The 12,743-nt window shown below is 39.9% G+C and overlaps 1 protein-coding gene across 6 annotated transcripts in view; it reads left to right on the top strand.

Annotated features, from left to right (window-relative positions):
• The window catches only part of LOC122549745 (zinc finger protein 385D-like), a 1,019,967-nt gene that overhangs the window by 859,682 nt on the left and 147,542 nt on the right, over positions 1 to 12,743 (top strand). For 5 of the 6 annotated variants that reach the window (XM_043689686.1, XM_043689685.1, XM_043689688.1 and 2 more), the window contains one exon: positions 87 to 197. The exons of the other annotated variant lie outside the window; for it this stretch is intronic. In XM_043689686.1, the coding sequence (XP_043545621.1) occupies positions 87 to 197 (111 nt within the window). The remainder of the gene's footprint in view (positions 1 to 86; positions 198 to 12,743) is intronic. 6 annotated transcript variants of the gene reach the window in all.

Below are 12,743 nucleotides of genomic sequence, written 5' to 3' on the forward strand. Positions count from 1 at the left end.
AATACACAACAACATTTTAGTAAGTCAGGCTGTGACCTTTGAAGAAGATAAAGAAATCTAATTGAATTTCTTGTCCTTTTTCACAGATGGACCCAGTTCAGAAAGCAGTGATAAATCACACGTTTGGGGTTCCTCTTCCTCCAAGAAGAAAACAAGTAATTTCATGCAACATCTGCCAACTAAGATTTAATTCTGATGTGAGTGTACAAGGGACAAGGGTGCACTTGAGCCCATAGCTAATTGCTCCAGAGATGACACACAATACCCTGATGAACATGAGGCAAAAGCAAACATTCTACTGGCACATGAACTTGGAATGGCATGTTCTAGAGATTTTATGGCTGGTACTCTGTTGTAGAAACAAGTTCCTCTGTAGTTGCATCTGGTTATTTTGTATTGCAACGCTGGAGCCTCACTAAAACTGCTAATTTATTTTGTTAATGACCTGCACTAAAATAATAGAGAAATTATGACAACGTGAATGTGATGTTCAGATTTAGGACCTTGGAGAGAAACGTTCTGGTGTGTTGTCATTGCCAGTTATTTTGCAGATGAAGAATTTTTTGACCCATTCAGCATCTTATCTCAGTCATCTATCACTTTCTGTCATGGATGAGCAGCAGTTCAGATTTGTTGTTCAAACTCACCAGTGCGAAAAATGTTGCACCTGGAGGCTTTAGAAAACATTCTCAAGAAAAAACATGTAGCAGTTCCTAGCTTTGTACAGTTCACACAGCGATGTCTTAGGTGTATTGTATCTGTGAAATTCTACAAACACCGGTCTTTTAATTCAGCACTAGTCGCATTTAAAAAACAATTGAGTTCACCTAAGGTCAAATTTAGGCATTGCTAAAACACATTAACAGAACCTTCTAAGGCATTTGAAAAGATTGCTATTGCCAATTATGTCAGTGGTTTCAGACACGTTAAAAAGGACAGGAAAAAATTTGTGCTTGAGTTTTAACAATGTATAAAGCTAAACTCCCTCAACAGACTTATGAGAAATGTTACATTCAGCCACTTTCAGAATATTGTGTGCTGGAAAATTCTGGTCTCCCTCCGATCGGAAGAATGTTGTGAAACTTGAAAGGGTTCAGGAAAGATTTACAAGGATGTTAACAGGTTGGAGGGTTTGAGGTATTAGGAGAGGCTGAACAGGCTGGGGCTGTTTTCCCAGTGCGTCAGAGACTGAGGGGTGACCTTGAAGAGTTTATAAAATCATGATGGTCATGGATAGGGTAAATAGACAGGGTCTTTTCCCTTGGGTGGGGGAGTCCAGAACTAGAGGGCATAGGTTTAGGGTGAGAGGGGAAAGATTTGTAAGGGACCTAAGGGGCAATTTCTTTGTGCAGAGGGTGATGCATGTATAGAATGATTTGCCAGAGGAAGTGGTGGAGGCTAGTACAATTATAACATTTAAAAGGCAACTGGTTGGGCACATGAATAGAAAAGGGTGTAGAGGAATGTGGACCAAGTGCTAGCAAATGGGACTAGCTTGATTTAGGATTTCTGTTGGCATAGATGAGTTGGCCCGAAGGATATCTCTTTCTGTGCTGTACACCTCTGTGACTCTGACTGTAAAAGAGTTGATAGCAACATGGATACAAAATTGGCTGAGTGCTTGTAAATAATGGTCAATGTATTATTTTCGGGCTGGAGGACGATTTGAGTGGAGTTCCCAGGAATTGGTATTGTGACCCTTGCTTTTCTTGATATTTATGTTAATGATCTAGATCTTGGTGGGCAGGGGCAATTTCAAAGTTTACTGATGACACAACACTTAGAAGAATTGTAAACTGTGAGGATGACAGTGTGGAACTCCAAAAGGATGTTGACAAGTTGGTGAAGTGGGCAGGTGAGTTGCAGTACAGAGAAGAATGAGATTCTGCATTTTGGTAGGAAGAACATTGAAAGACAATATAAAATAGGGGGTTAAATTCTGAGGGGAAGTGTAAGAGTAAAGGTACCTGGGTATACATGTGCACAGGTCTTTGAAAGTAGCAGGATAGCTAGAGGGAGTAGTAAGCAAGGCATCCAGTGTCATTGGCTTCTTTATAAGGACATACAGTACAAGAACAAGGTGGTGATGTTAAACTTGTACAAGACTTGATAGACGTCACCTGGAGTATTGTCCTGGCATCACATTAAAGGAAGGATATGAACACATTGGAGAGAGTGCAGAAGTTATTCACATGAATGGTTCTAGAGATGTGAAACATCAGTTATGTACATAAATTTAAGAAATTGGGACTGTTCTCCTTGAAGAGAAGAGGATTAGGAGGAGATTTGATCGAGGTTTACAAACTTGAGAGGGATGGATAGAGTAAGTAGGGAGAAACTGATCCTGCTCATTAGCAAAACAGGAACAAGAAGGTCTTGATTTAAAGTGAACTGCAAAAGCAGCAATGGTGAAGTGGAAAACTCTTTTCACTCGACAAGTGGTTAAGGCATGGAATGCACTGTCTTGAAGTGTAGCGGAGGGTGTTTCACCTGAAGCATTGAAGAGGGAATGGGATGATTAATTGGTTAAAAATAATGTGCAACGATACAGGGATAAAACAAGAGATTGGCATTAGGTAGTAATGTTGATTTAACAAGCTGGTCCAGACACAGTGTCTTGAGTGGCCTTCTGTGCTGTAACACTCCTGTGTTTCTGTGATTTTGTGAAGTACTATAAAAGTAAAGTGTAGTCATTGCAGAAGGAATTATGAGTTTTTTGCGAGTGAGTCCTTGATTTATTTTTAAAGTGCAACAAATTTGTTATTTGGAGAGAGAATGTAAACAAAATAGTCATGAGTCATTTATATGAAAATAAGATCCTGTGTAAATGACAGACAACAAACAGAGGCACATTTTACATCATTACATTAGTTCATTTACATTGTAAATCAAGCTTTGGATAATCTTCCAGAGTGAAAGAATGAACTTTATGATTGTGGCACATCAATCAAAAAGTTCTGCTGACATTATAACACAGCTAATCTATGGTTTGACTTATTGCTGAATGTTAATAGCCAGCAAATCAGATGGAAGAATCACTACGACAACTCCACCTTCTTTATAAGGGACCACAGGAAAGGTTACATACATATCTTCCAAAACATACCAGGATCTCACAGGCACTCTGATATTGTACTACTCTGTCACATATCCATGCTTCCTATTGGATTTGCAAAATTACATAGAAAAACATTGAATAAGTGTAGAGGAGAGGAGTCTGCAGCAGCAAACTGAATGAACATTCATGCTGGGAATTTGAGTGCTCACTTTGGGAAAGCATAGAGATTGCCTTATGTGTTGCAGATAGAGATCCTCCTTAACTCCAGGTAGGACAGCTATATTTTTGCTGTTGTCCAAGGGATTCCACTTTAATGGAGAGGAGATGGGTCCTTACAGGTTTTGGGATAGGGTGCAATTATAGGATATTCTCCAACTATGACCAGATAAGTAATTGTGAAATCAGGCAAAGACAATTCACTCAACCAGACAAATGTTGATGTTTGAAAGATTGCTTAATTATATCAATGGTTTCAGACAGGTTGAAAAGGACAAGGAGAGTTTGCTGCTGACTTTTAAATAGCGTCTGTATCTGTGTAAAGGTAAACTTCCTCAGCTTAAGTTTGGCATCAAAATTGCACAGTGGTTCTGTTGGTTCCTACCAAAGGTTTTGGAGGGCAGGTGGGAAGAATCCTTAGTGAAGCCAGGTCTCTTTTGTTTTGATGGTGGTTTTGCAAGATCAGAACCTTCATCTGGTCTCTCGAGATAAATAGCAGTCAGAGCAGTGGACTAGTTGAGGCCAGGTATTCCTGCTCCTTTGGTTGGAAATGCAATGTACCGTTGGAGTTTTTAATAACTTTCTAAATGAGAGATGATGGGTGTGGCATGAGCTAATTTGCTTTTGGGAGCTTGATACAGATGCAATGGATGATTGTCCACTTTCTGGACTGTAGCCATTCATTGATTCTATGATTGTGCTTCCTTCGATTTCATAATTGTCTCCAAAAGGGTACAAGTGGATTCAGACAAATTGTATTGATCTCCAAAGAGCAGCAGTCTTAAAATAAAAAGGTTGCCAATCAGCCCTGTACCCAGAATTTAAGACAGTTGTGGTTGAGATTGTGGAAAAGCTGAGGTAATGACTCATTGGTTGTAATAACACTGGTGTTCATTTGAGGTACAGACAGATGGGTGTATCCTGAGTGGAAATTGAGTTGTATGTACAGTTCCACTTACAAAATCAACTTTGGTAAATGCTGGAGGGCAGCAAAGGTTGGAGTACAATCCTGGACCAATCCACTGGCACGGTTATATTGAGGTCTTCCATTGGTCATGTCTTGATTTTGTAGTGCTGATTGGGGGGCGAAGAAAAATAGAACTAAGTTTTATAATGTCTTCTGCCAACCTACGTTAATGCCCATCCCATGTCTAGACATTACTCCCAATGCCTTGTAAAAATGTCTGCTCCTCTTGAACAGAAGAGAATTCAAGTTGTCATGAAATAGAAGTGGCAAAAATGAGTATTTATGCTTTCAGATCACTTATTCAGACAGAGGTTAAGAATGTAGCATAGTCAATGCAGAGCTCCATCAGCTACAGGACAAATGGCTATATGTTTCATTCCTATTATGATCACACTGCTGGAGATTGCCATACTGAAATGCCGCATGTGATTTCATTTCAGCGCTTATGTAGCCGTAAGTCAGCCTGGATGCCTTGGCAAATCGGTATGCATTGTACAGTGTATGAAAGAAGCAATTGGACAGAGATAAATGTACCTATGCTGCCAGATAGATTTATCAAAAGACCACATCTCAGAATAATAGATGAGTGATAAGCTCACCACTGTAATATAATGTTAAGTTTTCTTGATGGATAAAGCACATCTTCTGAGATTCTATGAAGTTTTACATTTATATGATGTTCAATACATAAAAATGAACATTACTTTCAATGCATAACATTTGTTCATTTTCAATGCTGAGTTTTTTTATCATGTGGAAGAGAAGTGAGACATATTTGACATCTCACAGGGACATTGATCCACGTTCCATATCTGTTCAATGGCAGATCCTCTGCCTATGTCAGCATGATTGACAGAGACCAACCTTCTATTAATTAGAAACTTCATAACAATTGTTACGATCCCAGCTGATGGTATCATTGGACAACTCAAATCACAGGATAAAACTGGGCTTTGTAAAGTCAGAGTTTTTTGATTTTTGCAGTTAGCCAGCATGGTGGTTACTGAATGAAATACTTTTACACAAGACTGCAGATGGTTTTTAACAACAGAACATAACTTTGTTACACAAAAGTAAGTACAAAAAAAAGCCCGGTTCTATCCATATTTATACATATGCATTTACTAAATTTAAAAACATTACCTGTTTCCAAACAAGATATGTTATGCACACTCAAGAACGGAGAAATTACCACTCCCCCTCCCCCTCCCCACCCCCACCCCTCGCCAACTCTTCAGTTTCTATTTAACTGAATCCTTCCAGGTTTTTACCCATTGGCTGTGGAAATAATCTGATGATTCTTTTCTGACATTCTGCTGTTATAAATGAATCTAAGGGTCTGTACTTTCTCAATTGTAATAACCTGCAGATTTCTACCCAAACTCTCCCAGCCTGGAAGATTCACAAATTAAACACCTTTTGCGATGGGGAAGCACAGTAGTTCAGGGATCTGCATTTAATGCCATACTCTGTGTGGAGATTGCACATTCTCCCTGTGTCTGCGTGGGTTTTCTCCAGGTGCTCCAGTTTCCTCCCCCAGTCCAAAGATGTGCATGTTAGGTGGATTGGCCATGCTAAATTTCCCATAATGTCCAGGGATGTGCAGGTTCGGTGGATTCACCATGGGAAATTCAGGGTTACAGGGAGAGGGTAGGGGGTGGAATTGGGTGGGATGGCCTTCGAAGAGTTGGTGTAGACTCGGTTGGCAGAATGGCCTTCTGCCACACTTGAGGGACTCTGTGATTAGATGACTTCTAGTAGAGAAATTAAATCTTGCCTCTGAACTCAATCCCTAATTCTTCTGAACTAAGCTGAAAACCAAGTGAATGGCTCCAAATGTGTTTATCCTATCCATCATAAACCCAGAAGTGGGCGGCACGGTGGCTCAGTGGTTAGTACTGCTGCCTCACAGTGCCAGAGACCCGGGTTCAATTCCCGCCTCAGGCAACTGTCTGAGTGGAGTTTGCACATTCTCCCTGTGTCTGCGTGGGTTTCCTCCAGGTGCTCCAGTTTCCTCCCACAGTCCAACAACGTGCAGGTTAGGTGAGTTGGCCATGCTAAATTGTCTGTAGCGTTAGGGGAATGGGTCTGGGTGGGTTGTTCTTCGGAGGCTCGGTGTGGACTTGTTGGGCCGAAGGGCCTGTTTCCACACTGTAAGTAATCTAATCTAATCTAATCTAAAGTGTAACATCTTTTCTCTAACGCTGTAGGATCTGTATCCACATGGTTATGAGCAATGCTAGATTCAGAGCATTGCTTTAATCTGATTTCCAGATCTTTTTAGCAAAAAAAACCTACTTCATAGAATTGGTGCACATCAGTCTGCCTCACTTTAACAAAACATTCCAAATTTCAAAAACGATCAGGTCGCACATACCTTCCATCACACAATATTATCACCATTTTCAAGTTTAATCCCAAGGAAGAATATTTGTTCAGCATTTTATTGCCTATGTTGCATTATTTTGCTAGCATTTAGTTTCTCGTGTGCTTTGATGTCATTTAAAATAATTTTGTTTTTGTACCCCCAACGTCTGTGCTGCAATCCCTGGGATTCCCAGTGGGAATCTCCTACCTGATATGTTTGGAAATAAGATTAATACAGGGATACCGGACGGGTTGGGCTGCACAATAAGTTCACTGTGCCCACCCGACTCTCCCAACTGGTGCAAAGAAGAGCAATACGGAAACGTTGCCTGCAGTATTAGGCATTCATATTATGTATTACATTAGTGAAAGCATTTTGCAGTCATCAATAAGCTCCAAATGGCCACACCCAAGATGACACCAGTGATCATTAAATTTATAATTGCACCTACCTGGTGAGGGAATCATAGAATTCTTATAGTGCAGAAAGAGGCCATTCTGCACAACGAGTCTGCAAAGAGCAACTCACCCAGATCTGCCCATCCACAATAATGCCATATGGGTACTTTTTTTAACCACAGCTAACTCACCTTATCTGCACATCCCTGGACACTATGGCATGGCCAATCTGCCTAACCTGCACATCTTTGGACCGTGGGAAGAACCCATAGTACTGAGAGGAAACCCACGTAGGCACGGGGAGAAAATGCAAACTCCACATAGACAGTGACCCAAGGTTGGAATCAAACCCAGGACTTGGCGCTGTGAGGTAGCAGTGGTAACCACTGAGCCACACTGATGATTCCTGGAGATTTGTTATAGGGCCTGGGTCAGCAAAGAACTAACTGCAGAGTTCCACCTGCAGCTAGGATAGTTGCTCAACTGCTGCCACTATGCCAAGCTTGTCTCTACCTTCCTCTAAGCAAGTTACGATGCAGGTACTGTGATTGACCACTCAGAGGATGTTTCTTTTCCAATTTACTCAGGCAATGCCAGCTCCACTTAAGCAGCAGTCAATCAGGGATGCTAGTTTTTTTTTCTCTCCCACCTGCCAGAGATATCTGCACAATGAGATTCTTTTCCTTTTGTATTTGTCTGTCACATCTTAACCCTCTCTGTGTTTGGCATTTATAATGCCTGAAAGGATTTGACTTCCTTCTGAAACCTTCAATGACTCCAAGAATATTTGTAACTGCCATTTCTTTTCTCCGAAGTTTGAATTCCTCTCTGGGCACAGGAGACGTATCAGAGGACTGAAGTACAGCTGATGTGGTTTCACTTTTTAACAAAGGCGATAGAAATAAACCAGACCATTATAGACTAGAGTGTCTGACATCATCGGTAGGGAAAGTCTGAAAAAGAGAATTAATGTCCACTTGGACAGGCAAGGTTTGATCAGGGACTGTCAAACATTCGTTAGATCACACCTAACGAATCTTGTTGAATTTTCGGAGGAGATGACCAGATTTTAGATGAAAATAGTGCAGTTGATCTAGTTTATATTGATTTCTGCATGGCCTTTGACAAGTCCCATGTGGGAGATTGATAAAGAAGGTTAAAAGCTCATGGGAACCAGGGTAACGTGGTATGTTGGATCTAAAATTGGCTTAGTGGAGGAGACAGGCAGTTTGCAGGACTGGAGGCTGGTATCCAGTGGCTGACCACGGGGATCCCTTATTGCTTGTGATATATCTCAATGATGTCGATGAGGATGTGGTGGTGGGGAGTGATAGCCAGGTTTGCGGATGACATGAAGACTGGCCAGGGTGGCAGTGGCAATGATGGTCTTAAGTTACAGAAGGATGCGCAGATCAATGACATACGGGGTTTAACCCTGATAAGTGTGAGGTGATCCACTTTGGAAGAAGGGACAAGACAAGGGAGCACTCAAAGAATGAAAGGATACTACGAACCTCAGACGAATGGAGGGATCTTGGAGTGGTTGTTCACTGATTCCTCAAGGTGGCAGTTGAAGGTGTTCAGAACACTTGCCTTACAAAAACAGACAGGTTATAATTGGAACTGTGGTTAGGCTGCATCCAGAGTAATGTGTGCAGTTCTGGTCACTGCTCGCACTATAGGAAGGATGTGATCACACTGGAGATTCACCAGGATGTTGCCACAGATGGAACGGTTTAGCTATGGAGCGAAGCTGGACAAGTTTTCTTGAAGGCAGAAAAAGTTGAGAGAGATTTGATAGTGAAGTATAAGATTATGAGGGGTATTGAAAAGATGGCTAGAAAACAATTGCTCACTTTAGTTTCAGGGTCAATAACAAGGGACACACTTTTAAGGTGAAAAGCAGGAGGTTTAGAAAGGAGATATGGAAATACTTTTATCTAGAGGGTGTTAGGAGCCCAGAATGAACTTCCTGGGTGGGTGGTAGATGCAAGTAACCTTCTAATCTTGAAAAGTACTTGGTTGAGCACTTGAAATTTGGCAACATTCAAGGCGATGAGCCAAGTGCTGGAAAGTGGGCCTGCTGTAGATTTAGTGTAGTTTCAGTAGTACAGACCTGATGGATTGAAGGGCCTCTTCTTTACTGTATAATTCTACAATTCTAAGACTTAACTATGAGCTACATGATGTTTTCCTTTCTGACTAGAAGCATGATCCCTGCATCCTGGGCTATTAATTAGCACATTATCACTAATGCAATTAGATCAATAATTGCATCAGTGATTTATAACAGAAATGGGTGAAAGTGAGGACTGCAGATGCTGGAGATTACACCTCATTGCCCGAAAGGTCAATTCTCCTGCTCCTCGGATGCTGTGCTTTTCCAGCACCACACTCTCGACTTATAACAGAAATGGGCCTTGCTATCTTCTGACTGAAAGAGCAATCATGCAGAATCTCCGAGACTTCTTGGCCAGTGTTATTAGTTTTGATTTCTGCTGGTAAACAGTATAAATTGTAACAAATTGGGCAAATATGCCTGATGATTAAACAGGTGTGTTTACATATGCGCAACTGAACTACAAGGTTTTCTAATAGTTTCTAGGTTCAGGTTCTAAATCCAAGGAGATCTTTCCTAATGTATTATGAAATTGATAAGGGGAACTATTCCACATGTGAGGGATTTTTCCTTCTATTTGATGATCCTTATCAGGTTAGCTTTTGTATTGTGAAGGTGATCATAGATCAATTCTATATAGATCAAGTTGATGCTCTGTTGAGGGAATTATATGTAAACCTATGTTTTATTAGATTAGACTCCCTACAGTGTGGAAACAGGCCCTTTGGCCCAGCAAGTCCACACCAATCCTCCAAAGAGTAACCCACCCAAACCCATTTCCCTCTGACTAATGCACCTAACCTATGGGCAATTTAGCATGGCCAATTCACCTGACCTGCACATCTTTGGACTGTGGGAGGAAACTGGAGCACCCGGAGGAAACCCGCACAGACACGGAAGATTGGAACTTTTCTGTTGCGTCACCTGAGATATTGAACTTGAATATATTAAGCTGTTTCATAGGTGTGCCCTTAACTTTCTGTGAATTTGAAACTTGCGAAAATGTGGATATTTTGTAGAAAGAAATGAGCGTGAATTCTCCCTTTAAATGCTGGGGCATTGACGATAACTGGATATTTAAATAACTCTGGGTTAAATTCTGAAGGAGTAGCCAGTCACACACAAGCACACAAAAGTGAACAAGTCGTACTGTTTGAATTGTGTGGCTTGATCAGCCTGCCTACTGACTCTTGGCATTTACACATTTTTGGAGATTTCTGAGGCTCATCTCCAAAGTTATAAAAGAGGATAGGGAGTTGCCCTTTATAAATTGCCACTTCAATATTCTAGATCATTTTGTTTACTACTGAGAGGCAAAGTAAAATTTATCAGAAATTTGTTGACTTTATCTTTAGTTTTTGATTAGTTGCTTCCTTCAGGATATTCAAAGGTTGAATTGTATCCAAAAAAGGATAAAGATTGCATTGCTGGTGGGGAGAATGCAGCTGATGACTTAAATGGTCATTTCTCATTCCAAATGGACTTTATCATCTAATTCAATAAGATATCTTAGAATTATTGAAGAAACCATAAAGTATCCGTTTAAGTTAGTTTCACAGTGGTTGTATCAGTGCTGCACAAAAATAGTAATGTGAATCTCTAAAGAGCTTAAATAATTATATAAATATCAATTGGTTTGGTGAAAGTAAGTGCAAGGTCTAATGCTACATTGACTAAGGAACAATTGTTTACATATCTGGTTAGAAATAGCATTGAGTATTTTAAGGAAAAGTATAGATGGAGTTCAAAAGTATTACAAGATAATTACAAATTAACCAGGTCATTCCACCTATCTTAAGTTATCAGTTAGAAAATATCCTACAGTTCCGATCATGTTCACAGATACATTTTAAGTGACTTTTGTAGTTTATCTCCATTACCCGACCTGAAGTTGATCTCCTTCTGTATCACTCATTATTTGAAGAACATTAATTTTATTTCTTAATTTCAATCTGGATCCACTTTTTGCAAATAGTCTAAGAAACATAATATTTTGAAAAGATGCAAAGTTAGAATGTAACATTCAAGAATGAATAATTTAGGCTGGATATGCTCTAATTTTGTTTTAATTTGTTTTTGAAACACAGCAAAAACATGCATTGGATTTCTTTTTAGGAAATCAGATAATGTGGAGTGCATGCTCACAATAATATAGCCCATTCCAATACAGAAGGAGACTGTTCTTAGAAATAGCTATTCAATAAGTCTCACTGACCTCATTTTTACCCAGAGCCATGCATGAACCTAAGAAATAACTGAAGAAGGCTATTTGACTCATTGAACCTGTTGCACCATCAACAAGATGTTGGCTGATCTTCAACATCAACTCTATACTCCTGTAGTATCCTTAAGTCCTCTATCTTCCCTGGTACCTAAAAATCTACCGGCCTTGAAGATGATTTATCACTGAGCATCCTCCAACCTCTGGGGTAGAAAATTTCAAAGGTGCATAACCTTTTGAATGAAGAAACTTCACATCTCAGTCCGAGGAGGCAGCCCCTTATCCTGAGACTATGGTCCCATTTTTGAGATTCCCCAGAGAAAACCTTTCCTTTGAATCTACTTTGTCAAGTTTCTTAAGATATCAATCAGATCACATCATTCTTCTCATCATAGAGCTCCACGGTGCTCAGTCTCTCCTCAGTGGACAATATCTTCAATCCAGAAATCAGACTGGGGAAACTTTATTACACTTTCTGCAGGGCAATTCTTGTGAAACAAAAGCTAACACGCTGTATTTGTTTCCTAATTGCTTTTGTACCTGCATGCTAACATACTATGATTTATAAACAAGGAAACATAGACTATGAATGAAATCATTTCCCAGACTCTCACTATTCAACACTATTCAGTATTTTTAATTTTCCTCAGCTGATTTCTCAGCTGAAATTGGTGAATAAAAGGACCTTGTTTTTTTTTCTTAGAATAAAAATATTTATCATTTAAATTCCTTTATTATAAATATTTTTATTGAGAAAAAGATTTTGAATTTTTTACAAAAATATAAAATTACGACAAAATAATAGAATAATCTTGCAATGTAACACCAATAACAGTAAACAAACTACTACTCTATACCACAAACAATCTGGGAGAAAAGAAAACTCTACACAAACTACAATACAATAAATAACTAAATCAAAACAAAAAGAAACTAAATTATAATGAGTTGAATCAAAGCAAATTAAATTAAATTATGTAAAGTTACAACACTCAGCATAATCCCACCAAAGGTCCCCATCACCAGGAGCATCAGTTGGCATACCTGTATTTGTTCAGAATTCTTCCACCCGGTCCTGGGCCGGCAGACACAGCCCTCACGGCTACACAAAGGACCTTACCAACATAGCTGATAAGTCCGCATCCATGTGGTTCAGAAAGGGCCGCCACATCCTATAAAAAAGTTCCATTTTCTGGTGCACCGTACTTGTAAGAAAGTCCAGGGGGATGTGCTCCATAACTAACCTTAGCCACCCCGAAAGTCTTTAGGGGATTTTCCCACACGCAGCTCATCAGAATGTTCTTCCTTGCACAAAATTAAAGAATGCTAAACAATTTCTTCCCATGAGCGTCCAAAGAGGGGAGATTCTGCAAACCCAGGAGGAGAGACACCAGGT

Source organism: Chiloscyllium plagiosum, chromosome 5 (assembly GCF_004010195.1).
Source record: "Chiloscyllium plagiosum isolate BGI_BamShark_2017 chromosome 5, ASM401019v2, whole genome shotgun sequence".
In the NCBI taxonomy this organism is placed as follows: Eukaryota; Metazoa; Chordata; class Chondrichthyes; order Orectolobiformes; family Hemiscylliidae; genus Chiloscyllium; species Chiloscyllium plagiosum.